The 17,569-nt window shown below is 38.7% G+C and overlaps 2 protein-coding genes across 6 annotated transcripts in view; one reads left to right on the top strand and one right to left on the bottom strand.

Moving 5' to 3' along the window:
• Positions 1-14,005, bottom strand: part of ZNF84 (zinc finger protein 84) — a 28,547-nt gene extending 14,542 nt beyond the window's left edge. For 2 of the 5 annotated variants that reach the window (XM_036921738.2, XM_036921740.2), the window contains exons 1-4: positions 13,845-14,005; positions 13,291-13,404; positions 11,983-12,094; positions 10,280-10,418 (exon numbers count right to left, since the gene is read on the bottom strand). In XM_036921738.2, coding sequence (XP_036777633.2) covers positions 10,280-10,294 — 15 coding nt within the window. In that variant the 5' untranslated portion in view covers positions 10,295-10,418; positions 11,983-12,094; positions 13,291-13,404; positions 13,845-14,005. Of the gene's footprint in view, positions 1-10,279; positions 10,419-11,982; positions 12,103-13,290; positions 13,817-13,844 lie in introns of those variants that run through there. The other 3 variants (XM_057491218.1, XM_057491219.1, XM_036921739.2) reach the window with 3 other exon arrangements.
• On the top strand, positions 13,312-13,800 carry LOC130680536 (apidaecins type 73-like). The gene has a single exon (XM_057491264.1). The coding sequence runs from the start codon at positions 13,312-13,314 to the stop codon at positions 13,798-13,800; it is 489 nt and encodes a 162-aa protein (XP_057347247.1).
• Positions 14,006-17,569: the final 3,564 nt, after the last annotated feature.

The raw sequence follows: 17,569 nt of genomic DNA, 5'->3' as shown, positions 1-17,569 counted from the left end.
GACAAGGAAAGAGTGTTAAAGGCAGCTAGAGAGAAAAAGGTCACCTATAAAGGGAAACCCATCAGGCTAACGTCAGATTTCTCAACAGAAACCCTACAGGCCAGAAGAGAATGGCATGATATATTTAATACAATGAAACAGAAGGGCCTTGAACCAAGGATACTGTATCCAGCACGACTAGCATTCAAATATGACGGTGGGATTAAACAATTCCCAGACAAACAAAAGCTGAGGGAATTTGCTTTCCACAAACCACCTCTACAGAACATCTTACAGGGACTGCTCTAGATGGGAGCACTCCTAGAAAGAGCACAGCACAAAACACCCAACATATGAAGAATCGAGGAGGAGGAACAAGAAGGGAGAGAAGAAAAGAATCTCCAGACAGTGTATATAACAGCTCAATAAGCGAGCTAAGTTAGGCAGTAAGATACTAAAGAGGCTAACCTTGAACCTTTGGTAACCACGAATTTAAAGCCTGCAATGGCAATAAGTACATATCTTTCAATAGTCACCCTAAATGTTAATGGGTTGAATGCACCAATCAAAAGACACAGAGTAACAGAATGGATAAAAAAGCAAGACCCATCTATATGCTGCTTACAAGAAACTCACCTCAAACCCAAAGACATGTACAGACTAAAAGTCAAGGGATGGAAAAACATATTTCAAGCAAACAACAGAGAGAAGAAAGCAGGGGTTGCAGTACTAATATCAGACAAAATAGACTTCAAAACAAAGAAAGTAACAAGAGATAAAGAAGGACACTACATAATGATAAAGGGCTCAGTCAAACAAGAGGATATAACCATTCTAAATATATATGCACCCAACACAGGAGCACCAGCATATGTGAAACAAATACTAACAGAACTAAAGGGGGATATAGACTGCAATGCATTCATTCTAGGAGACTTCAACACACCACTCACCCCAAAGGATAGATCCACTGGGCAGAAAATAAGTAAGGACACGGAAGCACTGAACAACACAGTAGAGCAGATGGACCTAATAGACATCTATAGAACTCTACATCCAAAAGCAGCGGGATATACATTCTTCTCAAGTGCACATGGAACATTCTCCAGAATAGACCACATACTAGGCCACAAAAAGAGCCTCAGAAAATTCCAAAAGATTGAAATCCTACCAACCAACTTTTCAGACCACAAAGGCATAAAACTAGAAATAAACTGTACAAAGAAAGCAAAGAGGCTCACGAACACATGGAGGCTTAACAACACGCTCCTAAATAATCAATGGATCAATGACCAAATCAAAATGGAGATCCAGCAATATATGGAAACAAATGACAACAACAACACTAAGCCCCAACTTCTGTGGGACACAGCAAAAGCAGTCTTAAGAGGAAAGTATATAGCAATCCAAGCATATTTAAAAAAGGAAGAGCAATCCCAAATGAATGGTCTAATGTCACAATTATCGAAATTGGAAAAAGAAGAACAGATGAGGCCTAAGGTCAGCAGAAGGAGGGACATAATAAAGATCAGAGAAGAAATAAATAAAATTGAGAAGAATAAAACAATAGCAAAAATCAATGAAACCAAGAGCTGGTTCTTCGAGAAAATAAACAAAATAGATAAGCCTCTAGCCAGACTTATTAAGAAGAAAAGAGAGTCAACACAAATCAACAGTATCAGAAACGAGAAAGGAAAAATCACGACGGACCCCACGGAAATGCAAAGAATTATTGGAGAATACTATGAAAACCTATATGCTAACAAGCTGGGAAACCTAGGAGAAATGGACAACTTCCTAGAAAAATATAACCTTCCAAGATTGACCCAGGAAGAAACAGAAAATCTAAACAGACCAATTACCAGCAACGAAATTGAAGAGGTAATCAAAAAACTACCAAAGAACAAAACCCCCGGGCCAGATGGATTTACCTCGGAATTTTATCAGACATACAGGGAAGACATAATACCCATTCTCCTTAAAGTTTTCCAAAAAATAGAGGAGGAGGGGATACTCCCAAACTCATTCTATGAAGCTAACATCACCCTAATACCAAAACCAGGCAAAGACCCCACCAAAAAAGAAAACTACAGACCAATATCCCTGATGAACGTAGATGCAAAAATACTCAACAAAATATTAGCAAACCGAATTCAAAAATACATCAAAAGGATCATACACCATGACCAAGTGGGATTCATTCCAGGGATGCAAGGATGGTACAACATTCGAAAGTCCATCAACATCATCCACCACATCAACAAAAAGAAAGACAAAAACCACATGATCATCTCCATAGATGCTGAAAAAGCATTTGACAAAGTTCAACATCCATTCATGTTAAAAACTCTCAGCAAAATGGGAATAGAGGGCAAGTACCTCAACATAATAAAGGCCATCTATGATAAACCCACAGCCAACATTATATTGAACAGCGAGAAGCTGAAAGCATTTCCTCTGAGATCGGGAACTAGACAGGGATGCCCACTCTCTCCACTGTTATTTAACATAGTACTGGAGGTCCTAGCCACGGCAATCAGACAAAATAAAGAAATACAAGGAATCCAGATTGGTAAAGAAGAAGTTAAACTGTCACTATTTGCAGATGACATGATACTGTACATAAAAAACCCTAAAGACTCCACCCCAAAACTACTAGAACTGATATCGGAATACAGCAAAGTTGCAGGATACAAAATCAACACACAGAAATCTGTGGCTTTCCTATATACTAACAATGAACCAACAGAAAGAGAAATCAGGAAAACAACTCCATTCACAATTGCATCAAAAAAAAATAAAATACCTAGGAATAAACCTAACCAAAGAAGTGAAAGACTTATACTCTGAAAACTACAAGTCACTCTTAAGAGAAATTAAAGGGGACACTAACAGATGGAAACTCATCCCATGCTCGTGGCTAGGAAGAATTAATATCGTTAAAATGGCCATCCTGCCCAAAGCAATATACAGATTTGATGCAATCCCTATGAAACTACCAGCAACATTCTTCAATGAACTGGAACAAATAATTCAAAAATTCATATGGAAACACCAAAGACCCCGAATAGCCAAAGCAATCCTGAGAAAGAAGAATAAAGTAGGGGGGATCTCACTCCCCAATTTCAAGCTCTACTATAAAGCCATAGTAATCAAGACAATTTGGTACTGGCACAAGAACAGAGCCACAGACCAATGGAACAGACTAGAGAATCCAGACATTAACCCAGACATATATGGTCAATTAATATTTGATAAAGGAGCCATGGACATACAATGGCGAAATGACAGTCTCTTCAACAGGTGGTGCTGGCAAAACTGGACAGCTACATGTAGGAGAATGAAACTGGACCATTGTCTAACCCCATATACAAAAGTAAACTCAAAATGGATCAAAGACCTGAATGTAAGCCATGAAACCATTAAACTCTTGGAAGAAAACATAGGCGAAAACCTCTTAGACATAAACATGAGTGACCTCTTCTTGAACATATCTCCCCGGGCAAGGAAAACAACAGCAAAAATGAGTAAGTGGGACTATATTAAGCTGAAAAGCTTCTGTACAGCAAAAGACACCATCAATAGAACAAGAAGGATCCCTACAGTATGGGAGAATATATTTGAAAATGACACATCCGATAAAGGCTTGACGTCCAGAATATATAAGGAGCTCTCACGCCTCAACAAACAAAAAACAAATAACCCAATTAAAAAATGGGCAGAGGAACTGAACAGACAGTTCTCCAAAAAAGAAATACAGATGGCCAACAGACACATGAAAAGATGCTCCACATCGCTAATTATCAGAGAAATGCAAATTAAAACTACAATGAGGTATCACCTCACACCAGTAAGGATGGCTGCCATCCAAAAGACAAACAACAACAAATGTTGGCGAGGCTGTGGAGAAAGGGGAACCCTCCTACACTGCTGGTGGGAATGTAAGTTAGTTCAACCATTGTGGAAAGCAGTATGGAGGTACATCAAAATGCTCAAAACAGACTTACCATTTGACCCAGGAATTCCACTCCTAGGAATTTACCCTAAGAATGCAGCAATCAAGTTTGAGAAAGACAGATGCACCCCTATGTTTATTGCAGCACTATTTACAATAGCCAAGAATTGGAAGCAACCTAAATGTCCATCAATAGATGAATGGATAAAGAAGATGTGGTACATATACACAATGGAATACTACTCAGCTATAAGAAAAGGGCAAATCCAATCATTTGCAGCAACATGGATGGAGCTGGAGGGTATTATGCTCAGTGAAACAAGCCAAGCGGTGAAAGAGAAATACCAAATGATTTCACTTATCTGTGGAATATAAGAACAAAGGAAAAACTGAAGGAACAAAACAGCAGCAGAATCACAGAACTCAAGAATGGACTAACAGGTACCAAAGGGAAAGGGACTGGGGAGGATGGGTGGGTAGGGAGGGATAAGTGGGGGAGAAGTAGGGGGGTATTAAGATTAACATGCATGGGGGGGTAGGAGAAAAGGGAGGGCTGTACAACACAGAGAAGGCAAGTAGTGATTCTACAACATTTAGCTATGCTGATGGACAGTGACTGTAAAGGGGTTTATAGGGGAGACCTGGTATAGGGGAGAGCCTAGTAAACATAATATTCGTCATGTAAGTGTAGATTAGTGATAGCAAAAAAAAAAAAAAAAAAAAAAGGGCAGTTCCTGTGTGGTAACCTCCAACGAGTTCTACACAAGGGTATAAAGGGCATATAAAAGTGTAGGCAAAGGGTCTGTTTGTGTTTATACAGAGGATCAAAGCCTAATTGGGCTACCCCGAAAATGAACTAAGATACGATATGAAAAAGAACTTCCAACATCTGCACCCTCTGGAAGACTCATGCCAGAAGATGATCATCAAAAAACCCCAACAAAGATCCACGCACTGCTACAGCTGTAGATGCACTCATCCCACCAGTTCCTGGACCTGCCATGGGAATGAGGAAGGAGATATCTAAGCTGGCCTGTGCATATAGTAAAACAACAAAATTGGACTGGATCTATACTGTTGGAACTCAACCAAGAATTTGGAGAAGTGCAAATTGTAGCGCTCCAAAGTCTTACAACTACAAACTATTTATTGTTAAAAGAACATATGGCATGTGAACAGTCCCCAGGAATGGGTTGTTTTAATTTGTCTGATTTCTCTCAGACTGTTCAAGTTCATTTGGACAATATCCACCATATCATAGATAAGTTTTCACAAATGCCTAAGGTGCCTAACTGGTTTTCTTGGTTTCACTGCAGATGGCTGGTAATTACAGATATGCTTTGGTTATGTAACTATACTCCTATTATGTTAATGTGTGTGTGCAATTTAAGTAGTAGCTTAAAACCTATACATGCTGAAGTTACTCTACAAGAAGATATATCAAAGAAATAATCAATCTTCCCAAGTTTTCTTCCGCCTGCTACTTCTATAGCTTTTCTTCTTCCTTCCTAATTACAACCCTTAAATAGAATTCGTGCCTCATATCAAATTTACCGAGTATCATAATTCTTCCAAGTGGTAAAGATACCTCAAGACAAATGCTGGGCATAGAAGCCACAGGGCATAAATATGCAAAGAAGTAAAAAGCTAACTTTTTCAAACAATAAGGCTTCTCTCTCACTTACCAACTTCACATTTCCCTGTATGACCCCGGAAAATGACTGGTTAGCCAGAGACGGGTAAGATTCCTCAAGGGAGGAACAACCTAAGACAGGCACAGTCGCAGGGGGACCATCAGGTGAGAAATTGGGGATCAACAGAGGTGAGGCTTAGAACCTCACCCCCCCGTTCTGAGAGAAATCTTCTGCATACGTGGATGTTTTATTGCCCTGGTCTAGCTTGGATTAACACATAGTCTACAGGCACACACCTGATCATCTACATGTGCTCTCTTACAACACTAAACTATGTTTTCTACCTTTATCTTGTATCTACCTACCACTTCAGCATTTTATTAAAAATAATAATAATAAAGAGAGAAATGTGGTATCCACATATAAATCAAGTATAAAAACCAAATGAGTATTCATATTTGAACTGACTGTTTAGAGTTCATAATGCATGAGCAAAACCGAAAGTTTCTGTGATGACTGCCCTTGTACTGTTCACTATGTAACTTATTCATTATGTAAGAATTTGTTCTACATGTAAAAACTTGTTTGTTATGCCTCAGAAGATTGGAGACTGACAAAAATTAGGCTTGGGGTGGAATAATGATTGTGCATTGAGCATTGACTCCCCTATACAGAATTTTATTGTCGTTAACAACCATTTGATCAATAAATATGAGAGATGCCCTCACAAAAAAAAAAAAAAAAAAAGGACAGACTTCCAATGGTAAAATAAATTAGTAACCGGGATGTAAGGTATAGCATAAGGAATATAGTCAAGATATTGTAACAGCCTGGTAGGGTGATAGCTGGAACCTAGAATTATGTATATAAATGTTCTACCACTGTGTTGTACACTTGAAACTCATGTAATGTAATACTGTGTGTCAACTACCCTTCAATAAAAAATAATTATTAAAAAAAAAAAAAAAAAAAAAAAAAAGAATTTGTTTGGTCTTTGTCCCAAGTTCCTGGAATGGAGCTTTTAAAGCCTTGGAATTTCCCCAGTGAGGAGTGTTTTTCTTACGGTGGGCCCCTCCTGAATTAATGCAAACAAGGTGACTCATGATGGGCTCTGAGAAAATGTCCATAGGCACCATCTGGGAAAACCAACCATTTAATTAGAGGTTTGGAGCTTTGAGGCAGATATCCCCTCCAGGTATAGGAGGCTGGAGACTGTTGAATCATATGGTCAATGATTCAATCAATCATACCTACATAATGAATACCCAATAAAAACTGGACATTGGAGCCTCAGGTTAGCTTCTTGGTTGGGAAACAGATATTTGCAAGTAGGGTGGTATGTCCTGATTCCATGGGGAGAGGGTGCAGAAGCTCCCTATTGGGGATACTTCCAGACTTCTTCGCCCTATGTGTCTCATTTGGCTGGCCCCAATTTGTGTCCTTCATAATAAAACTGTAATTGTAAGTATAGCACTTTCCTAAGCTCTGTGAGTACTCCCAGCAAACCTGAGGGTGTCAAGGGAATCCCCCAAATTTGCAGCCAGCTGGTCAGAAGTGCAGGTAGCCTGGGGACCCCCAAATTTACAGTTAGCAACTGAAGTGAGGAGAATCTTGTTAGGACTGTGCTCTTAACGTATGGCTCCTGTGTTAACTCCCTAAGGTTAGTGTCAGAGCTGTAATGCACTATACAGTAGACAGTGCAAATCTAAAGCAAGGCAAGGATGTTCCCTAACACCACTTTTAGTCCACAGTGTATTGGAAGTCCTGCCCAGTACAATAAAATAGAAGGAAAAAGTATAAATAGTAAAAGGAAGATGTAAAACTGTCATAGATGCTATGAATGAATACAAATAAAATCCAAAAGATCCTACAAACAATTAGAATTAGTTAATTGTGGACAGTCTTGATATTCCACCAAAACTAATCAACTAGTGTTCTCTTAAAGATGAGTTGCAATGAAACCAAAAGTTTCTGTGATGACTGCCCTTGTACTGTTCACCATGTAACTTATTCACTATGTAAGAATTTGTTCTCCATGTAAGAACTTGTTCGTTATGCTTCAGAAAATTGGAGACTGACGAAAATTAGGCTTGGGGTGAATTAATGATTGTGCATTGAGCATTGACTCCCCTATACAGAATTTTATTGTTGTTAACAACCATTTGATCAATAAATATGAGAGATGCCCTCACAAAAAAAAAAAAAAAAAAGATGAGTTGCAATGCAGAATCTTAAATGTTATCACTGAATTTCTCACACTGTTACATTTTTAAAACCTATTGTTTATCTCGGTCTTTGAATGGCTCATTTACAAATTAATTATTTTATACCACCATGCATTGGTTATGTGGAAAATATTGGTTCCCTGAGTTAAAATTTTCTCACCAAAAAAAAAAAAGGCTTTATCGGTTAATTCTGTAAACACTTAATGCAGAAATAATTCCAATTTCACTGAACTCTTATAGAATATGGAAGTACACAACCCTTAACTTTTTAATACCATTATAACCTTGATAACAAAACCCAGCAAGGATACACTTGGAAAGGAAAAGCAAAGGCCAACTCACACATGAACACTGACATGAAAATCCTCAACATTATGTTACTAAACTATTCTGAGCAGTATAAAGAAGAAAATGTATCAAGAATAAGTTGGAGCTTACCCCAGAAATTCAAGGTTGGTAACATTTAAAAAAAAAAACTCAATGACATTCACTACCCTAACAGACTAAGAAAAAATATCTAATCACCTTAACATATGCAGATATAAAGCATATTTGCAAATAAAAGAATATACATTGCAAGAACTGCAAATAACAAAAAAATCTAACGGTTTTTAAAAAAACATTTTAAATTTTCAAAAAGAAGGACTAGGTTCATAAGAAAAATAATCAACATGTATAAAAAGTCTTGGTCATGTACAACTTCAGTGGAATTCCTTTTTACTAAAAAAAAAATATTACTGATATATTTGTGAACATAGAAATCTAATTAAATCTAAAGAAAATTATTAGAATAAAATGTCTTAAGAAGTTCCTGGATACAAAGTCAATATGAAAAATCTAGTATATATCCATATTTTGACAACAAAAATTTTTTAAATTAATAAATAAATTTTAAGATACCACTGAATGCAGAAATAGCTACTTGCAGGTCTGGGACAAAAATCTACAAAATGAGGCTTGCTGTATCTTGTCATGCTAGAAAGTAGTATTTTAGTTAATACGAAGAAAGGATAAAAGTAGGACATTATCATTTTACAACCTCTAATGAAATAATCCATCTAGGCAATGATCACATAAAGCTGCCAGCATGACAAAGAGACAAATGTTACGTACTTCCTGAAAAAAAGTACATACTACAACCTCTAAAACATTCTCACCAAGAAGTCAAACTTGAATCTGATCAAGTCTCTAGGTCAGATCTGTCCAGCAGAACTTTCTGTGATGATGGAAATAGCTGAGCTATCCAATTGGCAGCTACTGAGCACTTGAAATGTGGCTAGTATGACTAATTTAATTCATTTAAGTTATAACAATCTTATGTAGCCAGTGGCTTCTATATTGAACAGCACAGCTCTAAAACTACCAATTTATAGGAAACATAGGCGACAGAACACATTGACACTGTGGGGATGCAATTAGCAAAATCAAGACAGTGGGAATCCACAGAATAAATTACCTGTTCCTCAACAAATAATATGGCTAGAAAAAACAGCCAATAGATTAAAAGAGATTTAGGAAAAAGATCAACTGATTGCACTGCATGAACTTGAATTCTGATTCAAATAAAGAGCCAACAACTTATGGATTTTATGAGACAACTGGAAATTTGAACACTGACTAGATTTGATGATATGACAAAGCTACCTCAACAGAGGAGACTTCAACAATGAATATCATGAACAAAATGTTAAGTGAAAGAAGCAAAATACAAATGAGCATATATTATAGCAGATGACAGACAAAACAAACTTCAGTGTAAGGATGGATACTACAAGCAAAACTATTTAAAAAAGCAAAGAAATGGTACAAAAGTCAGGGTCTTGACTCCCTTTGTCAGGAGGGCAAAGTCGTGATTAGGAGAGGGCACCCGAAGAGGCTTGTTTGGGCTTGGAATGTTCTATTCCCTGACTAGAACGGTAGTTTCACGGATTCAGTTGGTAATTATTCACAAAACTGCACTCTTACATTTGATGTAATGAAAAGAATTACAGTTATTAAGCTCTGCTTTGGAATTTTCCCCTTGGGTCACACTCTGGAAAACTATGTAAAATGGCCATAAGACTCGTGTATTTATACATTTCTCTGGAGGACACTACCTGCTGTATAATTTATTCAAAGATTTCATCAAGGAATGACCAAGAAATATTTACTTTCAATGAAGATCAGTTTGCTTTTTCCTTTGAATAATGCGACATATAAAGTTCATATTTTTTGTTACAACTGTCAAAAATTTGAGAACCAAGTTTGCAGCTCAAATTCAGTAATTATTTAGAGCACTATAGCTTACAAAAACTTAAAACATTAAAAACTTCACAAAGCCCTATAGTTAATAAATCACTGCTCCAATTTTGTTCCAATCCAGATCTTCTATTCTGAGGCTATTTCCTCTGATTTCTTAACTGTTTAAACTTTTATTTTTCACTGGAAGGCACACACACTTCTTCTAATCCCCTAGAAAAATAATGAGGAATAAACAGTCAACTCACCTGTAACATGGTCATTTTCTGATGCCTCTGTAGTATGATATGCAAGTCTGAGATCTGTTCTATCCTGTGTCTGTTCTGCTTCTGTCCCGAAGCTCTGGTGTCAGGTCTCAGCTAGATCTTTTCCACTGAGAATGAAGTCCTGTTTAGAACAGAAGTTGACACACAATCAGCACTAAACAAACACTAGCCATAACTATTACAAAAGTAAAATATGATGGCAAAATTTAGAAATGTATATAATTATTTTCCTATGCTATCACCACATCACAGACAAACCATTCAAAAGAGATGGTGGAAACTATTTGGCTATTTTTAACAAGAGTCCAAGTATGTGGTTACATTTAAAAACTGTTTTTGTTTTTTCCCCCACTATACAAAGACAGGTCAACAAATATAATTCTACAATATCAACAGTTTTACTATATAAAAAAATAAAAGGAAAACAACTGCTAATAGAATAAATACATAATATATGTAGGAATATACTTGACAATAAATATGTAAAAGCCATATGACACAAACTAAAAACACCAATGTGGACTATAAAAATACACTTCATACAATTTGGTCTTGTTCTGGGATAGGAAGATTTCATACAGTAATGATAATTTAGTTCCAAATGACATAACTTTAGTCAACTCCAATCACAACTTCAAAAAGGTTTTCTGAAGGAAAAAGATTTAGTAACATCTTGGACACTTTTGGAAATACAAAATGGGTGTAAAAGATCCGTGTAATATTAACATGTATTATAAAATTATAATAATCAAAACAAGCATTTGACACTGTCTCAAAAAGACACACAGATGACTAAAGCTCGAGTATGGGAGAACTAAGCCCACAATACTGTGGCTTCAAAGCATGAGCAAACCAGACTACCCAATGATTAACATTTGAAAGAAGAAAGCTAGTCATCCATCTCCTACATTACAACAAACTAGTTCCAGATGGATTAGAGTTTAAAATAATGGAAACAAGGGTAATGCTTGAATCAAACACAGGTGAATATTTGTATAACTTGGAGGAAACTCTCCCTACGTATGATACAAAGGCAAAAGCCATAATTTTTTTTTAAGTGAATAAATCCAACCCCAAACAAGGGAAAAAAAAATAACCTCTGTGGGGTTAAAAAAAAAAAGCAATCATCACACACACAAACACAACACGTAGGAAAATTTACCCCAAAATGATCTCATTTCCTTTCCATTATGCTTTCATTTCATTTCATGTCACATAATAAAAATTCTGGCATTGTGACAAATAAAACTACATTTATCATTCAAACCATTTCTTTAGCAGGTAGCCAAAACTGCAGTGTGACTTTAAAATTTCCTTTGTAATTTTGTCAATGACTACAATATTACTGAGGTTTAGTTGGGTTTCAGTGAGAACTTATTACAAGTAGGGATTTGTCTCAATAAGGTAGATTTACTGCAGAGAATACACAGAGATAAGAATTTTAAGTGCACAGCCATCAGTGTGGTAGTTTAAAATGTTTCTGATGATATTTATATTTGTTACAGACTCGACCTTATTATAAACAAATGTCTTTTAAAGTTGGCCCTTGAGGTAGATGTCACCTCCTGAATTTTTTAATATGTCCCCTCATGGGCAATAGAGAAATGGAAGCCTAATTGTTCCCTGAACGATGTGGCCCATTTTAACTTCACTGACATGTTTGTTTTCAGGTTTTTTTTTTTCACCTTAGCAGTTTCCTTTTACAGGGCAGCTCTCCTTGTGACAGCTCTCACGTTTATCCTCAGAAGCAAGCGGCAACTTTCATCATTATCCCGTGGCTCCACTCAGTTTCAAGTTCTGAAGGACTTTCAGGGAAAAGGTGGAGAATAATAAAATTAACATTTATTTACACTTGCTATGTGCCTCATTTTATACACCATACTATTGTTTTTTAATGCACTGAGTACTCATTACATAAGTGATAAGGCACAGAGTTTCAGCAACTTGCCCAACAGTGATGACATACTCATGAAGTGACAGATCTGAGCCACTGGTCCAATGCCGTCCACCCCAGAGCCTGTGACTACAGCCCCTTGGCAACAGTCGAGAGAGGAGTGGTAAAAGGCACCCCAAATATTCCCAGGACAGGCACATACAGTCCCCTGTACAGAAATAATGGCACCAGAGCAAAAATTAAAAACAAGAGAAAGATGAATTCTGAAAGGCCAGTTGAAAAAACTCCCCAGGTAAGTTTAAACTCCACACTTGGGACAAAATATTTCAAGTTAAGCAAAGACACTGGTTACATATTATAACGGCTTTAAGCAGCATATGCGGCATATTTCCAACTTTGTTTCTTAAAAGAAATACAAATAAGACGTACTAAAAACACACATACATTTATTGACCAAAAAAAGTACCAAAATGTTAGCAGTAAATCTGCTGATGGGATCATAATTTTCATTTGAATCTGTTTACCAAGATGCCCCAAACTGACCTACAGTGAATATATTTTCGATTCATAAGAGAAAAAAGTAACAATACTATTTTTTTAAAGAGTTAAAATCCTTAACCCAAGAAAACAGGCAAGCAGAGCAGTGTCAATCCAGCACCATACGGTTGAAAACCAAGTAAACGATAATTAAAATAAGATAAAGTATGTTTTAATGACAGCAAATGGCATCGAAGCTAGAAAATAAAAGCTCATTTCTTTCTACTCCCTCATTTTCAGATAAAAACATGAGACCCAGAAACAGTGAGGAGACTGTCCAGAATGGCAGAGGTGAATCAAAATCAAGAAAAAAGGACTTTAGGCCAATGTTGTTCCCGTCACACCAGCTATTTAGTGTCAAAAGTTCGTTGTTAGTTTTGGCTGCTGTTGTTTTCTTCTGCTTTGCTTTTTAAGTAGAAACGTCTTTTTAAAAAACGTACTGATACATGTAGAGCCAGCTGGGTCTAGATACATGTGAAGCCAGGTTAGAGGAGGAATAGGCGGTCCTGCAGTCCAGCCACCCTCGCCCCCACACCACGCCTTGGCCAGCGCAGGCACTCACATCACACACTCCTCTCCAGCCATGGGGTCCCAGCCCTTCAGCGGGGACGGAGCTAGGCTGGCAGCCAAAGACATCCAGAGATGCAGGAGGAGAGCTCCGCCTTCAAAACTCAAGCTGAAAGGGAACCTCAAGAGATTAGGACGCACAGCAGGCGCTGAGGAGCAGCGCCACCCTCAGGAAAAGGCCCGGCGGGCCTCCGCGGCGCACACCCCACCGGTTGCTCGCCCACGGTCCCACCCGCTTCTTCCTCTCCTTAAACGCGAAGCCAGTCTGGACCGGGAGCCCCGGCGTCCCCGGAGAACCGGGGCCTGTGCGCCGCGCCCTGAGCCCCCAGATCGGCTGGGCCGCCCAGACCCCCACAGTACTTCCCCGCTACGGCTGCCCAAACCCACAAAATACTCCCCCGCTACTCCCCAACCCCGAAACCCCCGCTTCCGCCGACCAACGCGCGGGCGCCCGCAGGCCGCAAAGCCTGCAGCCCAGACACGGCCCCCGCTGCCCCGAGCCTAGTCCCCGAACGCCCAAAACTCCCATCCCGACCCCAAGCCAGCAACCTCAGACAAGAAGCCGGAAGCCACGTGACTGGACTTCCGCAGGCCTCGGTGAGGTGCGAGCTGGTCCTCGGGATTCCGGCGTAGCTGGGGGCGCGCGCACACGGGCACGCCGACACGCAGGCGCGCGCATACTCGCTTCTAGCGTGCCGGCGGAGGACAAAGAGAAGGGGCACAACCTTAAAGCGCCAAGGCTGTACGAGAGCGCGTGCGCAGGAGAGCGCCTTGGAACTACATTTCCCAGAAGGCTTTGCGCACGACGGCGTCCTGGCGACCTAGGAGCGCCGGTCTCCTACAGAATCCGCGGACGCCCTCGCGCCTATCCAGGGGCTGCTTGCGTGAAAACGCGTTGTGCAGAAAGGAGTAAGATTCTAGAAAGGATTAGGTTTTAAAAGAGTATGAATCCGGGACTCTCTTGTCCTCTCCTGGTGTGAGCCAGGAACTCTGTCCTTTCACTTTATCTCTAAATAAAAGCCTGTACCTTGCTCTCCTACCTTGAGTGTTTGTGAAGCTCATTCTTTGGCTTCGTGAACAAGAACCCCAGCAGCATCTTTGGAGGCTCATCCGGGATAACTTCGGAGGAGACCAGAAGTCCAGAACCAAGGCATCATCGAGTTTGATTCCTTCTTGGGGCTAATTTGACAGTGAGAAGAAAAGTACACAGACAGAACTGCCTTCAGAGGAGATGTATGCCTCTTCATTTACGAGTGCCCTTCCCCTGAGATCTTCTCTAGCTAACGTCAGCCAATCTAGAAGAAGAGTGAAGGAAAGATACCCACCCACACACAGTAGTGGGATTGCTTAGAAGTTCTTGTATGAAAAGGAAACATTTGAGGATGGTTTATTAGTTTCACAGGATTATCTTATTTCTGTTTTCTTTTTAGAGGGAAAGTAACAAATTCAAAAGTAATTTCAGTCTGAAGTACAATGGTTTGCCTGCATAACAAAAATCTCTCATCCTTTCCTGCACATTATTACTACATGAGTTAAAGAGAAAAATATTTTTAATGTCTTAGAACTCTCTAATTGTAAACAGTGCAAGAATTTAAATTTTTTTCTTTCGTATTCCTATAGTTCTCTAAAAGTATTAAAGCAACTTTTTAAATGTTAAAAAAAAAAAAGAGTATGGATCCAAATATATCGGTATGATAAGGGCGGAAAAAAAAGGTCAAGTGGCTTAAAAATTCAGTTGAAGTCGGAAAACGTTTTAATACATTTATGGAGAGCAGATAGGAATTAACAAAAAAAAGTAAAACTGATTCTCAATTCAAGTGCTGTGACGGAGAGTTATTAATAAGTAACCCATTTGCAATCACTGCCATGCCACCACCTCATCCCCAGGCCACTATGGATCAGCTGTCTCTCTTGATTTGTCTGTTCTGGACATGACATATGAGTGGAATCCTACAATACAATACAATCCTGCAATCTCGTCTTTATTTTGTTGACTCAGCATGATGTTTCCAGGTTCATCCATGTTCCAGCACACCTCCTGATCCATTTTCATGGCTGAATCATAGTGCATGATGTAGCCATATCACCTAGAGTCTATCCACTTATCAGCTGGTGGACATTGGAATTGTTTTCACTTTTTGGCCCTTTTGAGTAATGTTTCTGTGAACATTTGTATACCAGTTTTTGTTTGGATTTGTGTTTCCATTTCCCTTGGAGAGATTACCTAGTTGTAGACTTGCTCTCCCTCATGTTTCACCTTTTGAGAAAGAGTTTTTCAAACTCTTTTTATCTTCCCATCAGAGGTATATTGGGTTGCAATTTTCCATAGCCTCAACAAAAGTTCTCATGGTGATCATTTTTTATCCTGAGCATCCTAATGGGTGTGAGGTGGTATTTCAGTGTGCTTTTGATTTGTATTTCTCTAGTGGTCAAAGATGTTGAACAGCTTTTCACATGCTTATTGACTATCTGTGTATCCTCTTTGAAGCAATATCTACTTAGACCCTTTGCTTTTTGATTGGGTTGTCTTTTTGTTGTTCAATTATGAGAGTTCATTATATATTCTGGACACTAGTAATGTCTCAGATACATGATTTCAAGAAACTTGTCTCATTGTGTAGGTCATCTACTTTCTTGTGGAGGTCCTTTGAAGTACAGTGTTTAACTTGATAAGCTTATCTATTTTGGTGAGTTGTTTGTGCTTTTGGTGTGAGATCTGAGAAAGTGTGGCCTAACTGCACGTCCTGTACATCTCTTTTAATCCTTAGTTTAGATTTAAGAGGAATGAGAGATGCAAATGAGGTACATTTTTTAGGTCCCAAGTCACTTCCATTATTCAATTATGTCCTGGTTGATTTTACAAAACACAAGGCAAGTTTCAGGTCTTAATTTATATTGTAACTCTCCTAGTAAAAACTTGTACTTGTAATAACAATTCCATTTAATGTGAAAAACACAGCACATCATCTATCTGTTCAGCTAGCAAAAGAAATGTCACAACACTGTTCTCTTTTTCTTTCTTGGACTGCATCCCTGTGCCTTGTCTTGAACTTGTTTCCTTTGTGTTCTATGCGGTGTATAGAACACAGCACCAACCACAGACACTGTTGAGTGTTTTGGTTCAGTGATGTCTTCAGATAACTGCTACTTTTCCACTTGAGACATGATTAGTTATTTTTATTTTTATTAAGGTATTATCGATATACACTCTTATGAAGGTTTCACATGAAAAACAATGTGGTTACTACATTCATCCATATTATCGAGTTCACCCCCCATGCCCCATTGCAGTCACTGTCCATCAGTGTAGTAAGATGCTGTAGAGGCACTATTGTCTTCTCTGTGCTTTACTGCATTCCCCGTGCCCCCACCCTACGTTATGTGTGCTAATCATAATGCCCCCTTATTCCTCTTATCCCTCCCTTCCCACCCACCCTGCCCAGTCTCTTTCTCTTTGGTAACTGTTAGTCCATTCTTGGGTTCTGTGAGTCTGCTGCTGTTTTGTTCCTTCAGTTTTTTCTTTGTTCTTATACTCCACAGATGAGGGAAATCATTTGATACTTGTCTTTCTCTGCCTGGCTTATTTCATTGAGCATAAAGTCCTCCAGCTCCATCCATGTTGTTGCAAATGATAGGATTTGTTTTCTTCTTATGGCTGAATAATATTCCATTGTGTATATGTACCACATCTTCTTTATCCGTTCATCTGATGGAAACTTAGGTTCCTTCCATTTCTTGGCTATTGTAAATAGTGCTGTGATAAACATAGGGGTGCATATGTCTTTTTGAATTTGGGATCCTGCATTCTTTGGGTAAATTCCTAGGAGTGGAATTCCTGGGTCAAGTGGTATTTCTATTTTTAGTTTTTTGAGGAACCTCCATACTGCTTTCCACAATGGTTGAACTAATTTACATTCCCACTGGCAGTGTGGGAAGGTTCCCCTTTCTCCAAATCCTCACCAGTATTTGTTGTTGTTTGTCTTTTGGATGTTGGCCATCCTCACTGGTGGGAGGTGATATCTCATTGTGGTTTTAATTTGCATTTTTCTGAAGATTAGCGATGTAGAGCATCTTTTCATGTGCCTGTTCACCATCTGAATTTCTTCTTTGGAGAACTGTCTGTTCATATCCTTTGTATTTTTTAATCAGGTTATTTGCTTTTTGGTTGTTGAGATGTGTGAGTTCTTTATATATTTTGGATGTTAACCCCTTGTCAGATATGCTGTTTACAAGTATATTCTCCCATACTGTAGGATGCCTTTTTGTTCTCACCC

The sequence above is a fragment of the Manis pentadactyla genome, chromosome 14 (genome assembly GCF_030020395.1).
Source record: "Manis pentadactyla isolate mManPen7 chromosome 14, mManPen7.hap1, whole genome shotgun sequence".
Classification (NCBI taxonomy): Eukaryota; Metazoa; Chordata; class Mammalia; order Pholidota; family Manidae; genus Manis; species Manis pentadactyla.
Note: the sequence above shows the minus strand (reverse complement) of the source record. Positions and strands in the feature narration are given on the sequence as shown.

Excerpts from the sequence above, each read along its gene's own strand:
- LOC130680536 (XM_057491264.1), top strand. The coding sequence starts at position 13,312 with ATGGGGTCCCAGCCCTTCAGCGGGGACGGAGCTAGGCTGGCAGCCAAA.